Raw genomic sequence first — 14966 nt, forward strand, 5'->3', positions numbered from 1 at the left:
TAGAACACCACAAAGTGTTTGAGAAGTTTAAATTTTTCCCTCCACCATGCATCACTCTTCATAGACTGACATGGAATTTCACTTTTAATGTGCTGCCCATTCACCTAGCTTGTGAAGTTCCTCGTGGTCCTGACTAATCTAAATAACTTGGTGACATCTACACATTTTTAGCAGGTGGATTAGGTACTTGTGAAATGTGTCTCTCGCTGAGTTTTGGAACTGATTGCTTCCTTTCGCTGTCAGGCGTTTCTAGATGCCCAACACTATTGATGCCATGGCTTTGGCTGTGGAAGGCCAGCTGTACCTTTCTAGCGGGAAGGGTATGGAGCGAACAATCAGTGGCCCCCCCACACAGAGGTGAAAGTAAGCCAGAATGGTCCAGTATTGTCTACCCATAAGAAAGTGGCTGCCAGTACACAGCCAACGGTACCAGCAGGGCCTCTGATGAGGGGCGGGGGGGGGGGGGTGAGAGAAAGGTAGCAGCTGCCCTGGGTTTTGGCGATTTAAAAGGTCCTGGGGCTCCTGGCAGCAGCTGGAGCCCCAGGCCCTTTAAATTGCCACTGGATCCAGGGGCAGCACAGGCCAGGCAGCACCAGAAGGGCTGGCTGCGGTAGTCTGGCCCCAGCCCCACCCCGTCTGCCTGAAGCCCCGCGCCTTCCAAGGGCCCAGAGCCACCTCCCCAAGACCCGGGCCCTGCCCACTGGTAAGTCCTTTAAGTTACTTTCGCCCCAGAACAGAAGCGCCTGGGGCCTGCGAAACATCATTACATGGTGCCAGCCCCCGCCTGTCCCCATCGGCCCGCAGTAGTGCTGCCTGGACGGACGTCCTGGCTCCACCTTACGGCAGCGGGAGGAGAAGGCCCCTCCACCGGCAGGGGCGCGAGCCAGCAGCCTCCCCCGCCCCGCGCCTCAGGTTCTTCCAGGGGAGCTGGGGGATGGAAGCTCTACGCTCGGTGGGGGCGGGGCTACGTTACCATGGGTCTGACCCTACCAAGCTATTGGCTGGTGCTATGGGAACGGAAACCGGAGGTGCCCTCTGAACCGGGAAGTGTTTTCGGGAGGCCTGGGCGGACTGGGTTTGAATGAAATCCGGCTGATTCATCGCGGCCCGCAGCGGAGGTGGAACAGCGGCAGAAGGGTCCCAGCCCCAGGTGAGGGCAGAGGCCGCTCGGGGGTGTGGGTCGTAGGCCCTCCCGCGACTTGGTCTAGTTCCTGGGCCTTCCCACGGCCCCGGCTCCGAGCTGTAGGGGCAGGGCCCGCGCGGCACTGGGCGAGGAAGTGATGAGCGGGGCCGGGTGCGGGGGTAGAACCGGGCTGCCGGACGCTGGTGGGAGGCCCCAGGGAGCTGGGAAGGGGCTGCGGGACAAGCGTTAGGGACGCGGCCCGCTGGGGAAGCGTCGCGGCTTTTGGTGGCTTTCCCCTTTCTGTGGAGAGCGTTAACCCCTTCCCTGCCCCAGGCCTGTTATCGTCGAGGTGCCTTAGCCTGTCCCAAGGGCCTAGGTGACAGCATGTTGCGCCTCTTCTTGGGAGTCGCTAATGGCCAATATTCTGCGCTGATCTTTATTATTTCCAACCACCCAAACGTGCCTTGGGTAGCTTGCAAAAACAAGTGAGTGCATTACCACCGCATGAAAGAGCTTGCAGTCTACATTCAGCTGGACTTCATGACTTTGTTGTGAACAGGAGAGGAGGGACAAGAGCTGCACTAGTTCATGTGTTTAATCAGTAAAGCATGTACACAGCTTGATGGTTATTATAAATTTGTTATTGTTTTTAACGCCATGGTGCCCTATTGGCCCTGGTGCAAGGAATGAGAACTGCTGCAAGACGCTCAAATGCTCCTATAACACTATTGCTGTCATGTTCTGTTCTTGGAGTACACAGACTGTATGGTTTTCAATGCTAATAGGGACACTACTACCACAGTAAAATAATTATAGGCAGCCCTGTTTGCAAGTTCATGTCAACTGGCAGCAGTGACCTTTTCTGGTTCTGTAGCAATGTTAACTATATGTAATACTCACTCTACTGACAGCTGAAATGCAGCTCTTCTGGGGTGAAGCATGCAGTTGCCCAATGGTGTCCAGTAGCACTCTCGGATTGTATTTAACAAATGTTCCTGGTGAGCATACCCCTATGGTTTAGTCTTTCTTGAATTTAAAGAAACAAACCTCTGAAAGTGCCCTTATCCTTGATATTGAACCTTCCAAATACAAGTGGAGCATAAACTGGTCATATGATCACTTTAGATAAGCTATTACCAGCAGGAGAGTGGGGTGGGAGGAGGTATTTTTTCATGCTGTGTGTATAAAATAAGATCTTCTACACTTTCCACAGTATGCATCCGATGAAGTGAGCTGTAGCTCACGAAAGCTTATGCTCAGATAAATTGGTTAGTCGCTAAGGTGCCACAAGTACTCCTTTTCTTTTTGGTCATGTGTTGTCTTTCAAAGTCTGCAGCTATCCCCGGTGACTTTACACTTACTCACTGCTTTGTCAAGCAGTAGCAGCAGTGAGTGAAAACTGACTTGTCTTGGCAGCTTTCAGTGCAGCTATTTATGTATTACCAGAGAAGTAAGAGAGGGGGGAAAAGCAGAACACAGTGTAGGGAATGGGCTAAGGAAGAGAAGGGAAAAACAGGAAAAAGACATTTAAGGTAACAGGCAGGTGAGGGATAGTGGGGAAAAAACAATCTATATAGGAAAGAAAGTGGAGTGAAGCTAAGAAAGCAGGTATAATGAGCAAAAGTAGTAGTACAGAATAGAATTCAGCTAATTTTATTCAATAGATTTCACCAGTTTTTGTAGGTTAAATATTTTTAGTATTTGGCTACTGGTAAAACTGTCTAGTATATCTGACAAATAGGTATCTTTGGTTTTTTGTTCAATCTGTTTATATCAAATATATTTGTAGTATATAGAAACATCAATGGTGAGGCATGCATTTTCCGATTGCGATTTAAATTATTTCCGTTTGAAAAGCTATGTATTTATATTTGGCATTCTATTGGGAAATCTGCCATAGTTTTGTCAGCATTTTGAAAATGATCTCTTCCCTCTCGAGGGGTGTGAGGTGCTGCATGTCTGAGCTGTGAATCACATTTCTAGCTCTAAAGCTTTTGATTGGGCAGAAGATTCTGCTGACAACAGTAGTATTTGTGATCCCTGTAATATGGGAGGATGGAAAGAGAATCTCTTGATAGATTTCTAAAGCAGTCAAGAAATTGGTTTGCAAACATATTTAATGGCTAGAACTCTTCCTGAATGGTTTGGGATGGATTGGACCTCAAACGGGTTAATCTTTGCACATAAATAACTTTATTAGGTGTTCATGAAAAACTTGTGATCCTTTATCTACTGTTGTGATAATCTACTGTTGTGTAGATCCTTGTTACTCTAACATGCTGACACCTACTATGACTAACTTATCACTTTAAAAGAATCACATGGAAATTAGACACAGATTTGTAAAAGTTTTGAAGTAATCAGTTAAGAGGCACTATTCAGTAGACCATCGAAACACTAACAATGTCTGATCATTCTATCTTTTAATCTTTCATAGAAACTGCATAATCAAATATAAACTACTAGCACAGAACTTTTTCTTCTAGGGCTGTCAAATGATTTTAAAAAATTGCAATTGTGAGATAGTCAATTGCAGTTTTAATCACACTGTTAATAGAATACCAATTTAAATGTATTAATAAATATCTTTGCAAAAAGAAAAGGAGTACTTGTGGCACCTTGGAGGACTCACCAATTTATTTGAGCATAAGCTTTCGTTGCATCTGATGAAGTGAGCTGTAGCTCACGAACACTTATGCCCAAATAAATTGGTGAGTCTCCAAGGTGCCACAAGTGCTCCTTTCTTTTTGCGAATACAGACTGCTACTCTGAAACCTGTAAATATGTTTGGATGTTTTTCTTCATTATCAAATATATTTCAGTTACAACACAGAATACAAAGTGTACAGTGCTTACTTTATATTTTTGAAGCTGTGGGGGTGAGGCTGACTGCCCAAACTGGAGCCCTGCCAGCGTGGGGGGGCTGAAACTGAAGGTGGAAGTCATGGAATCTGTGACCACCTTGACAAAATCGTATTCTTACTTATAAGATGCAAATAAACAAGAGTTTAAGTTTTAGCATGGTACTATAATAGATGCTTGCTGCCACACATGGAATCTGTGTTCTGCTCTGAGTTTCTTCCTTTTATTTCCATGCTGGGTGTGCTAAGCAGTGGGAAACTACCTAGTGACTCCAGCTGTCTCCTGTTCTCCTCGAAGAATGGTGGATCTCTCCAATGTGTGACTTCTTAGGCAGTAATAATGTGGAATACTTGTTACCTTGTTACTGTATTACAAAGTTTTAGCAGCAGTCTTTTGGAAAGATTTAAAAAATCCTAATGAATGGAAATGAGGTATTAAATAGAAACAGGTGGAAGAATACTAAGAATAAAGTTAGTTGTCTAGAACCCCTATCATTGTGTTTAATGCAAAATCTGAAGTGAGTGTTCCTTTTTTGCCAGTTTTTTTCATACTCTTACATTGTCTAGTTCAGTGGTCCCCAGACTGTGGGTCACATCCCTTTGGGTGGGGCATGGAGAAAAGAGGGGGGAGGTGCAGCGGGGCCCGGCCCAGCCCAGCCCCCACAAAGGGGCAGGGATGGAGTGCTACCAAGCTCTGCTTTTCTCCCAGCTCTGCTCTGCGCAGCCCCTGGCTGCAGCTGCAGCCCTGGTTCCACTCCTGGCTGCATCTCGGCTGCCAGCCCCCATTCCTGGCTGCCGGGTCCTAGCCACAGACTGGCCTCACCTCCTCTCCCGGCCTGCTGTGTGTGTGTGTGACACATTCTATTACTGATGGAGGCTGGGGGGGCAGGCATGAGAGGAAAAGTTTGGGGACCACTTGTCTAGTACCTATATTTACTCCTTAATTGCTATTCTGTTTTCTGAGTATGTACCTTTTCCCTAAATGTTCTAGGAATCCCAAAGCACTCTGCAAACTGACTTTTCAAATGTGCTAATTACTGACTTAGCTACAAAATTTCATCTTTGTTAAGATTTTTTTTCTGTATATAAAAATAACTCTAATTCTAACTTTAACACTCTATCTCAAAAAGTTATCAACCTTCATAATGAACCCAACCGCTCATCCCAGGATCCAATGATGAGTCAGTTTTTTTAAAAAGAAATTACTTCACTGTATAGTCCTGGTTTCTTAGTAGAAATAATGGGCAGTATAGCATGAAATGTAATTCTGAGCTGCAAGTATATAGTAAGACACTGAAATCATAAATTTTTCAAGTTGATTAAAAGATCTGAAATTCACTAGGTCTTAGGCACAAACACAGTACTCTCATCATCTTAGAGAGATGATTATATTGCTCATATCTGTTCTCCTGGGCCATGTGGAAAAAAGTCCGTAGTAATACCACTCAGTGCTTCATCTTCAAAGCACTTTATAAACATTAACTGATCTGTAACCAAAAATTGGGTTGGTTATGCTGATTGAAATCCAGAGCTCTTGGTGGTTGGTATCTTGTACCAGTTACATTTAACCATTGATGTACTTTCTAGGTGGCTGTACTGAAGATTCTCTAAGGAATTTCCAGTTTCAAGTCAATCCGCAATTTTCATGAATTCCTGCAGTGCAGATTTTTAAAGATGTACGTTTTGTGTCCCATTCCTCCTCACTGAGGTTCGGCAGTGAAAAAACTACAATAATGGAGGTGGCATAAACAATATTTGAACTACACTAGTTCAGTCAAGCACACACTCAACTAATGCAATTACTAAAAATCAAAGAAATCGCTTGCTAAATCAGCAGTCACAACCACACTAACCTACTCCTAGACCTTACCAGGTAAATGGACTGCCCACATGCATTCTAATTTCTAACCTGGAATCATTCAGTGTGCTCATCCAGTTCCTCAGAATCACTCTCAAACGGAAAACAAATGTAACTTTTCTTTGACCTCATACTTTCATATGGGAAAAGTTAAGTTTTTTTTTTTTTCTAATTTAGTGTGGTGCTGGGGATAGGTAGAGAGCAGCATTTGGGAGGAAGATTAGGCCATATACTATGTACTGTGCCCTGCCTGCCTCCCCAGCATCAGGGACTGACTGGGGAACTCTGAAGAGCAGAGCTGGAAGGCAGTGCCAGAACAGAAGTACAGCATGTTCTGACAGACCTGCCCATAGTGTATAAAAATCTATTTATTTTTAAAAATCGGATATTTTTATTTAAATTGGATTTTGTTTTAAGTTGAATATATTCTTTTTAAAAATCTTTTTAAAATTAAATTTGAAACTGACAACCTATATTAAGGCCTAAATTTATTATAATCTATTAAAATAATTTAGAATAATAATAAAAACATGCTGCATAAATGACCCCTCAACAAATTTTAATTAGTTATAAAGTGCTGTTTTAATTATATACAGAATCAGGGGGGAAACAATCTTTAAATCTGGCTTGAAAAAGTCACAATGTCATACTGCCTTAGGTATATTATTTTTCACTCTTTTCAGTAAAACAAATGCTGGTATTTACCTTTTTCTAAATGTAAGTTTCTGTGCACAGAAATGCTTTTGGTTTAATTACTTTTGGTGTCAGTTCAGCTAGCATGTGCAGAGAGAATATTTTTCTTCACTTGGCCTAATAGTTAATTCAAAATTCAGAAATGGATTGGTACTTGAATAAGCGGGAAAGCTTGTTTTCCTTTTCCAGTTTATGAATAAAAACCACATGGGAGTGAATGAGAGCTACCATTTTGAAAAACGTGAAGGACATGAGGCGAGATTTTCAAAGGAATTTAGGCACCTGAAGACTAAGGTTGCCACCTGTCTGGTTTTCACCTGAACAGCCTGGGTTTTACATTGTGTGTCAGGGTACCATTTGACAAGCCTGGATGTCTTTAAAAAATAAATAAATACATAAATAACCTGTGGCAACCCTAAGTGAAAGGAGGCAGTGCAGCAGCCGCTGCTGCCTCTGGGGCCATGATGTGCAGGCAGGGTTGCATTTAGGGGTGGGCTACCCAGGCAAACGTGTGGGGTGCCAGGCTTAGAGGTATGGGAATTGGGGTGCCAGGGCAGGGAAAATAGAATGTTTGAAGTAAAATGTTTCAGATAGATAAATGTATCAGGTATTCCCAAAGAAGCCTTCAGAAGCTTAATATAGGAAGCGAAAAGCTCCGTTGCAATCTAGTTTGCAGCAATGGGCAAATTTGATGGGAAAATATCTGAAACAGAACAACATAGACCGGACTTTAGGCAATAGCAATTGTCCTAGTGCAGAAGAAATTGAGGAAAGAAGTGTAAATGGTGGAAGTCCTATTACTAAGGAATTAGCAGATTTGTTTGAAGATAAGAAATGGAAATAGAGAAAAGTGATGGAGAATTGTCCAGTTTTCCTGGCGGCATAAAGGAGAGTGATGATAAAGAGGAATGTGGCTCACATGAAAAGAAGAGTAATGACAAAGAAAAATCTGGTTAATGTGAAAAGGAGAGAAACGGTAACGAAAAATCTGCCTCTGACGATGACAGAAACAGCAGTGAGAAAAATTGTACTCCACAAATTGATAAATCAGATCCTGCTTTATGGCCAACTATCCTAAACTCTGCTGATATTGATCATACAGTTTTGAATGGGCAGGACAAAATTGAAGATATGACGTTTCCAGTAAATGAGCAGAAGCGACACTTCTCAAAGTCACATTGCAAAAGAGTGCTTGAGAATGGTGAAAAAACTGAATTGGTGTTGGCCGATTTACTTGAGATCAATTGACAAAGTGTTCTGTTTTTGTTGCAAAATATTTGACAAGAATGCCAAATTGTTGCTTGTGCTTTCAAGATACAGTTACTGGCTTAACTTAGTTGGTACTCTGAAGCAATATAAAAAGTGACTCTGCCATTTTACTGTCTATTCCAAATGGATGGAGGGAGAGTCCAGGCTCAAGCTGAATAAATGTATAGACGCAGAAAACCAGTGCATTATTAATGTAGAAACCCAGTATTGGAGGAATATGCTTGCGTGTCTGATCTCAATTACCCTCTTTCTTGCAAAGAATAATTTGGCTTTCTGGGACTCATCGGCTAAGTTTGTTCACTGAACATAACGGTAATTTCCTTGGGTTTGGTAGAGCTCCTTGGGAAATATGTTGATGTCATGTGTGAGCATCTGTGTTGAGTAGTTCGTAAAGTAGCTATGGACCAATCAGTGAGAATAAACCTTTTTTTTTTTTTTTCCGGAAAACAACTTCAAATGCAAAACAAGATTAAATGAATTATTTAAATTGATGTTGCTTGCTTGCTAATTTAAATCAATCCACCCTGGCTCTGTCTATTGTTCTTACTGAAAATAAAACTAAGGAATAAAAACTGTTATCCTGTTTATTATTAAAACTTCAAACTTAGCTAGTCTATGACTGAGGTGTGGAAAAACATAGCCTTTGAAGTTTGTGATGAGTATAGGTACTGGTGTAGCTCTGGTGAGCTGGAAAAAAAAGTGAGACTAAATTTTAAAATTGGGGTGTTTGACACTTTTCTCAGGGGGAGGGGGGGGGATATTGACAGTATCTAAGCGGACAATGTCCTAAAAAAATTCAGATGTATCTTGAATAACTTTGTTAGATACAGAGACTAAATTTAATCAGTGAAAGGTTTCAGTTCTGCTATAAATTTGAGAAACTTGTTGCAGCGTGAACTGCTGATGCCTCCCTAATATTTCCAAGTTTAAAGACAAACAATTAGGGACAAATATTTTCATGTTTACGATGATCATATAACACCTATTTATGGAGTTACATCCAAGGTTAAACCTGCTTATCTTTCTGGAGAGAAGAGAGGCTATTAAAATGCTTACTTGAATTTTACCTTTCCATGTTGCAGCGAGACTCTGGGAAATTTCTAGCCATGTGATAATTGTGTAGGCTTTATGTAGTACATGGAGCTCTCTAGCTTAGAGATTCCAGATGGCATATGAAAAATCTGAAATAGAGGTTAAGTAGTTAAAACTCAGAAAAGTTCAAAACACAGTGCTGGGGTAACTCATTTTTGTATTTGTGCCTCTCCAATGGCATAGTCCCTTGAAAACCCTAGTAATGAAACTATTCCTTTCTCTGTACTCTTGTTTTTAAATTACAACTGTATTCTTTTTTAGGAAGAAGACATCATAAACTTCTTCATAGACATCCAAAAAGTGGGAGCTGCAGTTGGGATAAGGATTACTATCTGACTTGTTGACAAGAACAAGAAAACTCTAGTTGAGTGCCAGGTGAGAAACTAAAATTTGTTCCACTTCATATATTCATCTCAAACTTTGTTACCTGATAAGATAATGGGTTCTGATAAATAACTTCAAAACAAAACAGGTTCACTTTGCTTAACTTTGTAAAAGCATTATCAGGGGGATTACAGCTGTATTAACTCATGGAGTGGACCTTTTCTCCACTTAATTGAAAGTTACTATCCAGCCTAGGTTAGCAGTAAATAAAAACTGTAATCCTTGATATCTGCCTGGCCTACCTGAAATAAATTATGTGGTCATTGTAGGTCCCAGTGGACAAGTAGTGGTTTTTCTCACAAAAAACCCAGCACAGTTGGCGTTAATTGGCATACACTGCCGTTTCATCAGAAGTACCAAACAATGACTGTATGGGGAATTATCCTTTCCACACCCACTTTGGGATTGCTTCCCCCAGATCAGTGTTGAGACATTGCTGGTACAGTACAGAGAAGCTTATGCCTGTGCTGAATTTCTTTTTGCAGATAGAGCATTTTGGTCTCTATGGCTGTCAGACATTTTTCATGAGCACCAAACTCACACCTGAAAATGAAGGCATTAATCTGTGGCTTTTTTATTTCCTCAGTCTTAATATGATGTAGTCTCTATCCAAGATACCTTTAAAGGGATGTCTTCTGGTAATGTAGGTCCCAAATGTAGGATTTGATGTGTTCTCTTTAAAAATAATATTTTAAAAACACCAAAAGGGAATCCAAACACAGCACCACTCTGCTGGTGCACTAGAACTAGAAAGGTTTCAGAGTCGCAGCCGTGTTAGTCTGTATCTGCAAAAAGAAAAGGAGGACTTGTGGCACCTTAGAGACTAACAAATTTGTTAGTCTTTAAGGTGCCACAAGTCCTCCTTTTCTTTTTGTAGAACTAGGAAGTGGAACTGACCACATAAAAAAGTGATGCTGACCAGACTATTTTTATCCAAGTTGTTTGAAGTACAAAAAGTAAATGGCATAAATGGTAAAAACTATTATGCTTGAATTTTATTTTAATCATCTCACAGGGTGCTAGTAACGCAGGGAAAGACAGTTGAATCTGACTGTGTCCCTTAAGCTGGAAGAAAAATAATTCAAAATTCTGGGTTTTCGATGATAAATCAAATTTATAGATCTTGACAGATAGCTAGTTAATAAAAATGTTAACATCTTTTGAAAGATCAATAGTGTTGTCTCTAACATCATTCCTACAACTTCAAGATCAAATTTGTTTTCGTTTTAATATACAGACTAAAATTATTTTTTAAGTCTTTAAGATCCTTCACCATTTTTTTCCAGTTCTCAAATATACCTTTGCTCATGTCCCTTTTTGTCTGTACTTGTGGCTGCATAAAGCAAGTTCTGGAATTTGTTTTGTTTGTGATCGCTGATGGTGTTTTGTGATTGAATATTGCATGTGGTGGGAACAAACTCATTTGCCATGTAAATATGGTCACTTGCTGTTTTCATTCTGTTTTTATAATGTGGGGGTATGATGGTAAACTTGAACAGACTTTGTAGTCTTGAGCCAAAGTTGTGCAAGATGGGGTTTGCTCAATAGTCTTGTGGTATTAAGGAAATCCATTTTTGGCCTTGTACTGTATCTTTCACTTCCAAGTAAGTGTGATAAAGCAGTCAAGACTCATAATTTGTCTTAAAACTCTAAAAATGAAAACCATGTTTCAAGTTAAAATTGAAGGCTTAGAACTTGTTGAAAAGTGAGCTTTTCTTAGTTATTGAATGCCAACCCACAACTGGGTTTTAGTGCTTGCAAATAAGTGCTTGCACGGTAAGTGCTTGCAAATAAGAACTGTAAGGTAAACCAGGCGAGCCGCGAAAGGTTCCTGAATCTAACTGGGACAGTACACTTATATTGAAATTGTGTGTGTGTATGTGTATATATATGCTATCTAAAAATATGTATGTTATTTCTGAACAAGAAAATGATTTGGTCAGTGAAATGAATAGTAGCTCAAGTCTTTAACAGTGGCATGGTTTAATGGTCAGTTGAGGCCATATAAAACTACATAAAATATTTATCTCATTGTCATAGAAATCAGAAAAGAGGGGAAGTTCAGTTATTGAAGTAATACTTTTCAAATACTCTAATGGAAAGAGCTGTTAAATTTTGTTGCTGGAATAGTCTCCTTCTAAGGTATTCTATATGCAACATTTTAAATGCATGAAATGACTGTATTGCCCCATGTATTCAAACTAAATGCATTTGATGTTTACTTTACAGTATTTCTTTAAGTATAATGAGTTCATTAAAAAAAAGCTTTAGATGCTAATTCAGAGATCCATAATCTGTTCAGTGTCTTTCACATGCAGTTTTTACAATAACTGACAAGCTGTAAGTTAATTAGCACAGAACTTACTAATGAGGATGTAAAAAATCCTTACTTTTAAATTAAACTTTTATTGATGCATGCTGGACAAAATTGAAGGAAATTCAGTCATACCTGTAATATGTTTCAGGCATTTCCCCCATGCAGGTGCTCTTTCCAGATAAGTAAAACATTATTGTATGATAACAAAGTTTTGAAAAGTATGACAAAAATGCTTATCTTTAGATATTGGGATAACCCATAACCAAAGCAATAAAATAAGGTCTGTTAATTAGCGAGGAAGACAGCTTTTTGAATTAATATGTGGTGTTAATTAACAGGAAGTCTGATGTTGTGTTGTAATTACCACCAATATTTTTGACATACTGAGTGACTGAAGGTGAATTATATAGATAGCAATTTAGTAAATACTTCTGAGCTTAGGAACGTTTTCCTTTGTTTCTGTTCTCTAGAAATATGGACAGACTTCTACGACTTGGAGGAGGCATGCCTGGGCTAGGACAGGTTAGTATACAACTTGCAAATATATTCTTATTACATTTATCATAGTTTATTTTTATAATTACCAAAATACCCAACCTTTTAGCAGCAAACAACTGACTTCAGTTCTGTAATAATGTAAATGTATAGAAAGCATTGCTGTATAGTCTATGCATGAATTTTGTTGATGTGCATTGCATTGACACTGAGGATGAACTTCCAAAATTTACAGAATTTGCAAACATGCTGTGTATAAAAATACAGGATTGTTTCAATATTTCATGTGATGTCTAAACAATGTAGTCCACTGAATGCTGATGTATCTGCAAAATTAAACATTAAATAAAACAAATTGCAAATTAAACTGCTCAATAAAACTGACCTTGCAGTCTTCGGTTTAGTCAATAAGAATACCTTTAAATACCATTCATCTGATGCAGTGAATAAGTAGATTTCATAACACCTGAGATACCATGGGGGTAGGTTCTCATATGGATTTGTGGAGGCTATTTGAATTGTTTCTAAAAGAATTAATCACACATGTAAGTAGCCTTGCTTACACATATGTAGTTCTTAAACACAGTAATGTTGCTTTTTTTAGTAACCGTCCTGCTTATGGAGTAAGGGCCTTTCTGGTAGCTTTCCAGTTCCTATCACAAACTTTTCAACTAATATGTGGCCTCCTCCATTTTCTCTCACCAGATGATACCACCTGTTGTGTTTTTTTTCCAGCTGATTTGTCCAGAGGCCTTAATATTTGTGTGTATGCATGTGCATCTCTCTTTTGTGTCTGTCCGTTTTCTTCAGAGAGATGAGGGCAGCTTCATCCTGGGTGTTTAGCACCCTGGATGCAGTGGAACTAGTTTGGGTCTGCCATGGGAGGGTGGACAGGACACCTGGAGTCTAAGAAGAATGTATTTGGGACATGTTGGTGGAACCATTACTATGTAGATACGCCAGTCTTGTTTCCAAATAGTGTGGGTAAGTAAAGCTTTGTGAGCTACATCATTGTCTAGGTCTACTGGAAGGATTGCTTCTCATGACTCCAGTGGAGTTTCCCTCGGCCACACCCAACAATCTCAGCTTAGCATGGTGGTCTGGGTTTACTCCCCCTTAATGATTTTTGTAATATATTGCAAACATTAACTTAGTCTGTAATTCCCATCCATATTTGGCTCCTCCGTGTTCATAGTAACATATGTTTTGAAGTCCCTGGTTCATTGCTATAATTCCTGGGATAGTTGCAAATCCTTCAGATTCATAATTTTTTTCTGTAATGTGTTTCTAAGTGTCCAACCCTAAACAGGAAAGTAGACATCAGTAGTCCCCCAAACTGTGGGGCGCCCCCTGGGCCAGCCCTCACAGGGTGGAGAGGGAGCGCCACCCAGTCCCACTCTGACCCCAGTCTTGGCTCCCGGCCCTGCTTGCAGCCTCAGACCCACCCCCCAACCCCAGCTGCGGTCCCAACCTCAGCCTCCTTACTCCTAGCCACACCTCCCCTCTCCCTCTTCACTCCCCTCCCCCCGAGCCGCAGCCCTGCTCCTGGCCCCAGCTCTGGGGGGGTGCACAGACAGGTGTAAGGGGGGCACAGTGTGAAAAGTTTGGGGACCACTGGTGTACAACATGTTGAAGCATTCAATGATGTGCTTTATCTAACATGTAGAACTACATCTGCTAGTTGGGTGGCCAGATCACCTTCATTTTTTTTTTTAAGTGATTGTTCCATTTTCTCTTTTTCAGCTAAAATTCTCTTCACGCTCCTTTAGTGCAACTTCAAGCAGTACTCAGTTATTTTTAGCTTCGCTTTCTTAAGCAGTTCTGAGATTTCTCGTTACTCTGTGCTGCCAGTCAGCTTCATGACTCTTCATTTTTCTAACATATGCATAGTCTAATCACTCAAGCTTTCACTTCTTAGTCCTCTCTGAACTTGATGCACATCAAAGCTGTTTTTCAGATTTACAGTTAACTCTCTAGCCTAACTCTCTAGAATTTCCCAATTTTAATCTGAAGACAAATATAAAATGTAGGAGACAATAAAATGACATTCAAAAATAAGCCTTACAAACTCTCCAGCACCTGGCTACAGAATTTCTATCCATGTTTAAATATAGAAGTGTCTCCTGAAGAAACTTGTGAGAGAGTGAGGGGATTTACACAGAATTTTATTTATTTATTTTAAATTTCAGGCAGGGGTGAAAGTAAAATGCAGCTCTTACCAGTACGGGGCCAGCTCTGGCTCCCCCAGAAGGGGCGGGGCCTCAGGTGGAAGGGGCGGGGCTGGGATCAGCACATCTCCCCCCCCTCCCCCCCCGCCAGCCCATCTGCGCTGCCTGGCCCGCGTCACCCAGGGCTCCAGCAGCAATTTAAAGTTGCACCCCTGGGCAGCTACTTCTTTTGCTCCTTCCCCCCCACCCCCCGTGGGTGGCCGAGGGGGCGAAAGGGACAACGACATTAAAGCACTGCCACGGCAGTGCTTTAACGTCGCTGTCCCTTTTGCGCCCCCTATCAGTGGCCCTGCCGGGTTGTCGCTGCCCCTTTTGCGCCCCCGCATTGGCGGCCCTGCAGGTAAGGGGTGGGCGCAAAAGGGGCAGGAATGTTAAAGTGCCATGGCAGCGCTTTAAAGTCAACGGTAGGGCCAATACTGGCGGCTACTTTTTACCGGTACTTCGTACTGGCCTGTACCCCCTTACTTTCACCCCTGATCTCAGGAGAACTACATTGCTGCTATTGCTGGTTGCAGCTTGAGCTGAGTAATGTCATGGTTACTTTTTTAGCTCTTTGGTTGATTAAATCGATAGAGACGTACAAAAGAAAGTCACTTATGCCCATAGTTTATGTATTGGTATATGCCTGAATTTGAATTGGAGATGG

At 41.2% G+C, this 14966-nt stretch overlaps 1 protein-coding gene across 1 annotated transcript in view; it reads left to right on the forward strand.

Annotated features, from left to right (window-relative positions):
* The first annotated feature begins 1018 nt into the window (after window positions 1-1018).
* PSMD14 (proteasome 26S subunit, non-ATPase 14) overlaps window positions 1019-14966 on the forward strand; it is a 58379-nt gene continuing 44431 nt past the window's right edge. Inside the window, exons 1-3 of the mRNA XM_048869569.2 lie at window positions 1019-1150; window positions 9158-9271; window positions 12068-12119. Coding sequence (XP_048725526.1) covers window positions 12072-12119 — 48 coding nt within the window. The 5' untranslated portion in view covers window positions 1019-1150; window positions 9158-9271; window positions 12068-12071. The remainder of the gene's footprint in view (window positions 1151-9157; window positions 9272-12067; window positions 12120-14966) is intronic.

The sequence above is a fragment of the Caretta caretta genome, chromosome 11 (genome assembly GCF_965140235.1).
Source record: "Caretta caretta isolate rCarCar2 chromosome 11, rCarCar1.hap1, whole genome shotgun sequence".
NCBI lineage: Eukaryota > Metazoa > Chordata > Testudines > Cheloniidae > Caretta > Caretta caretta.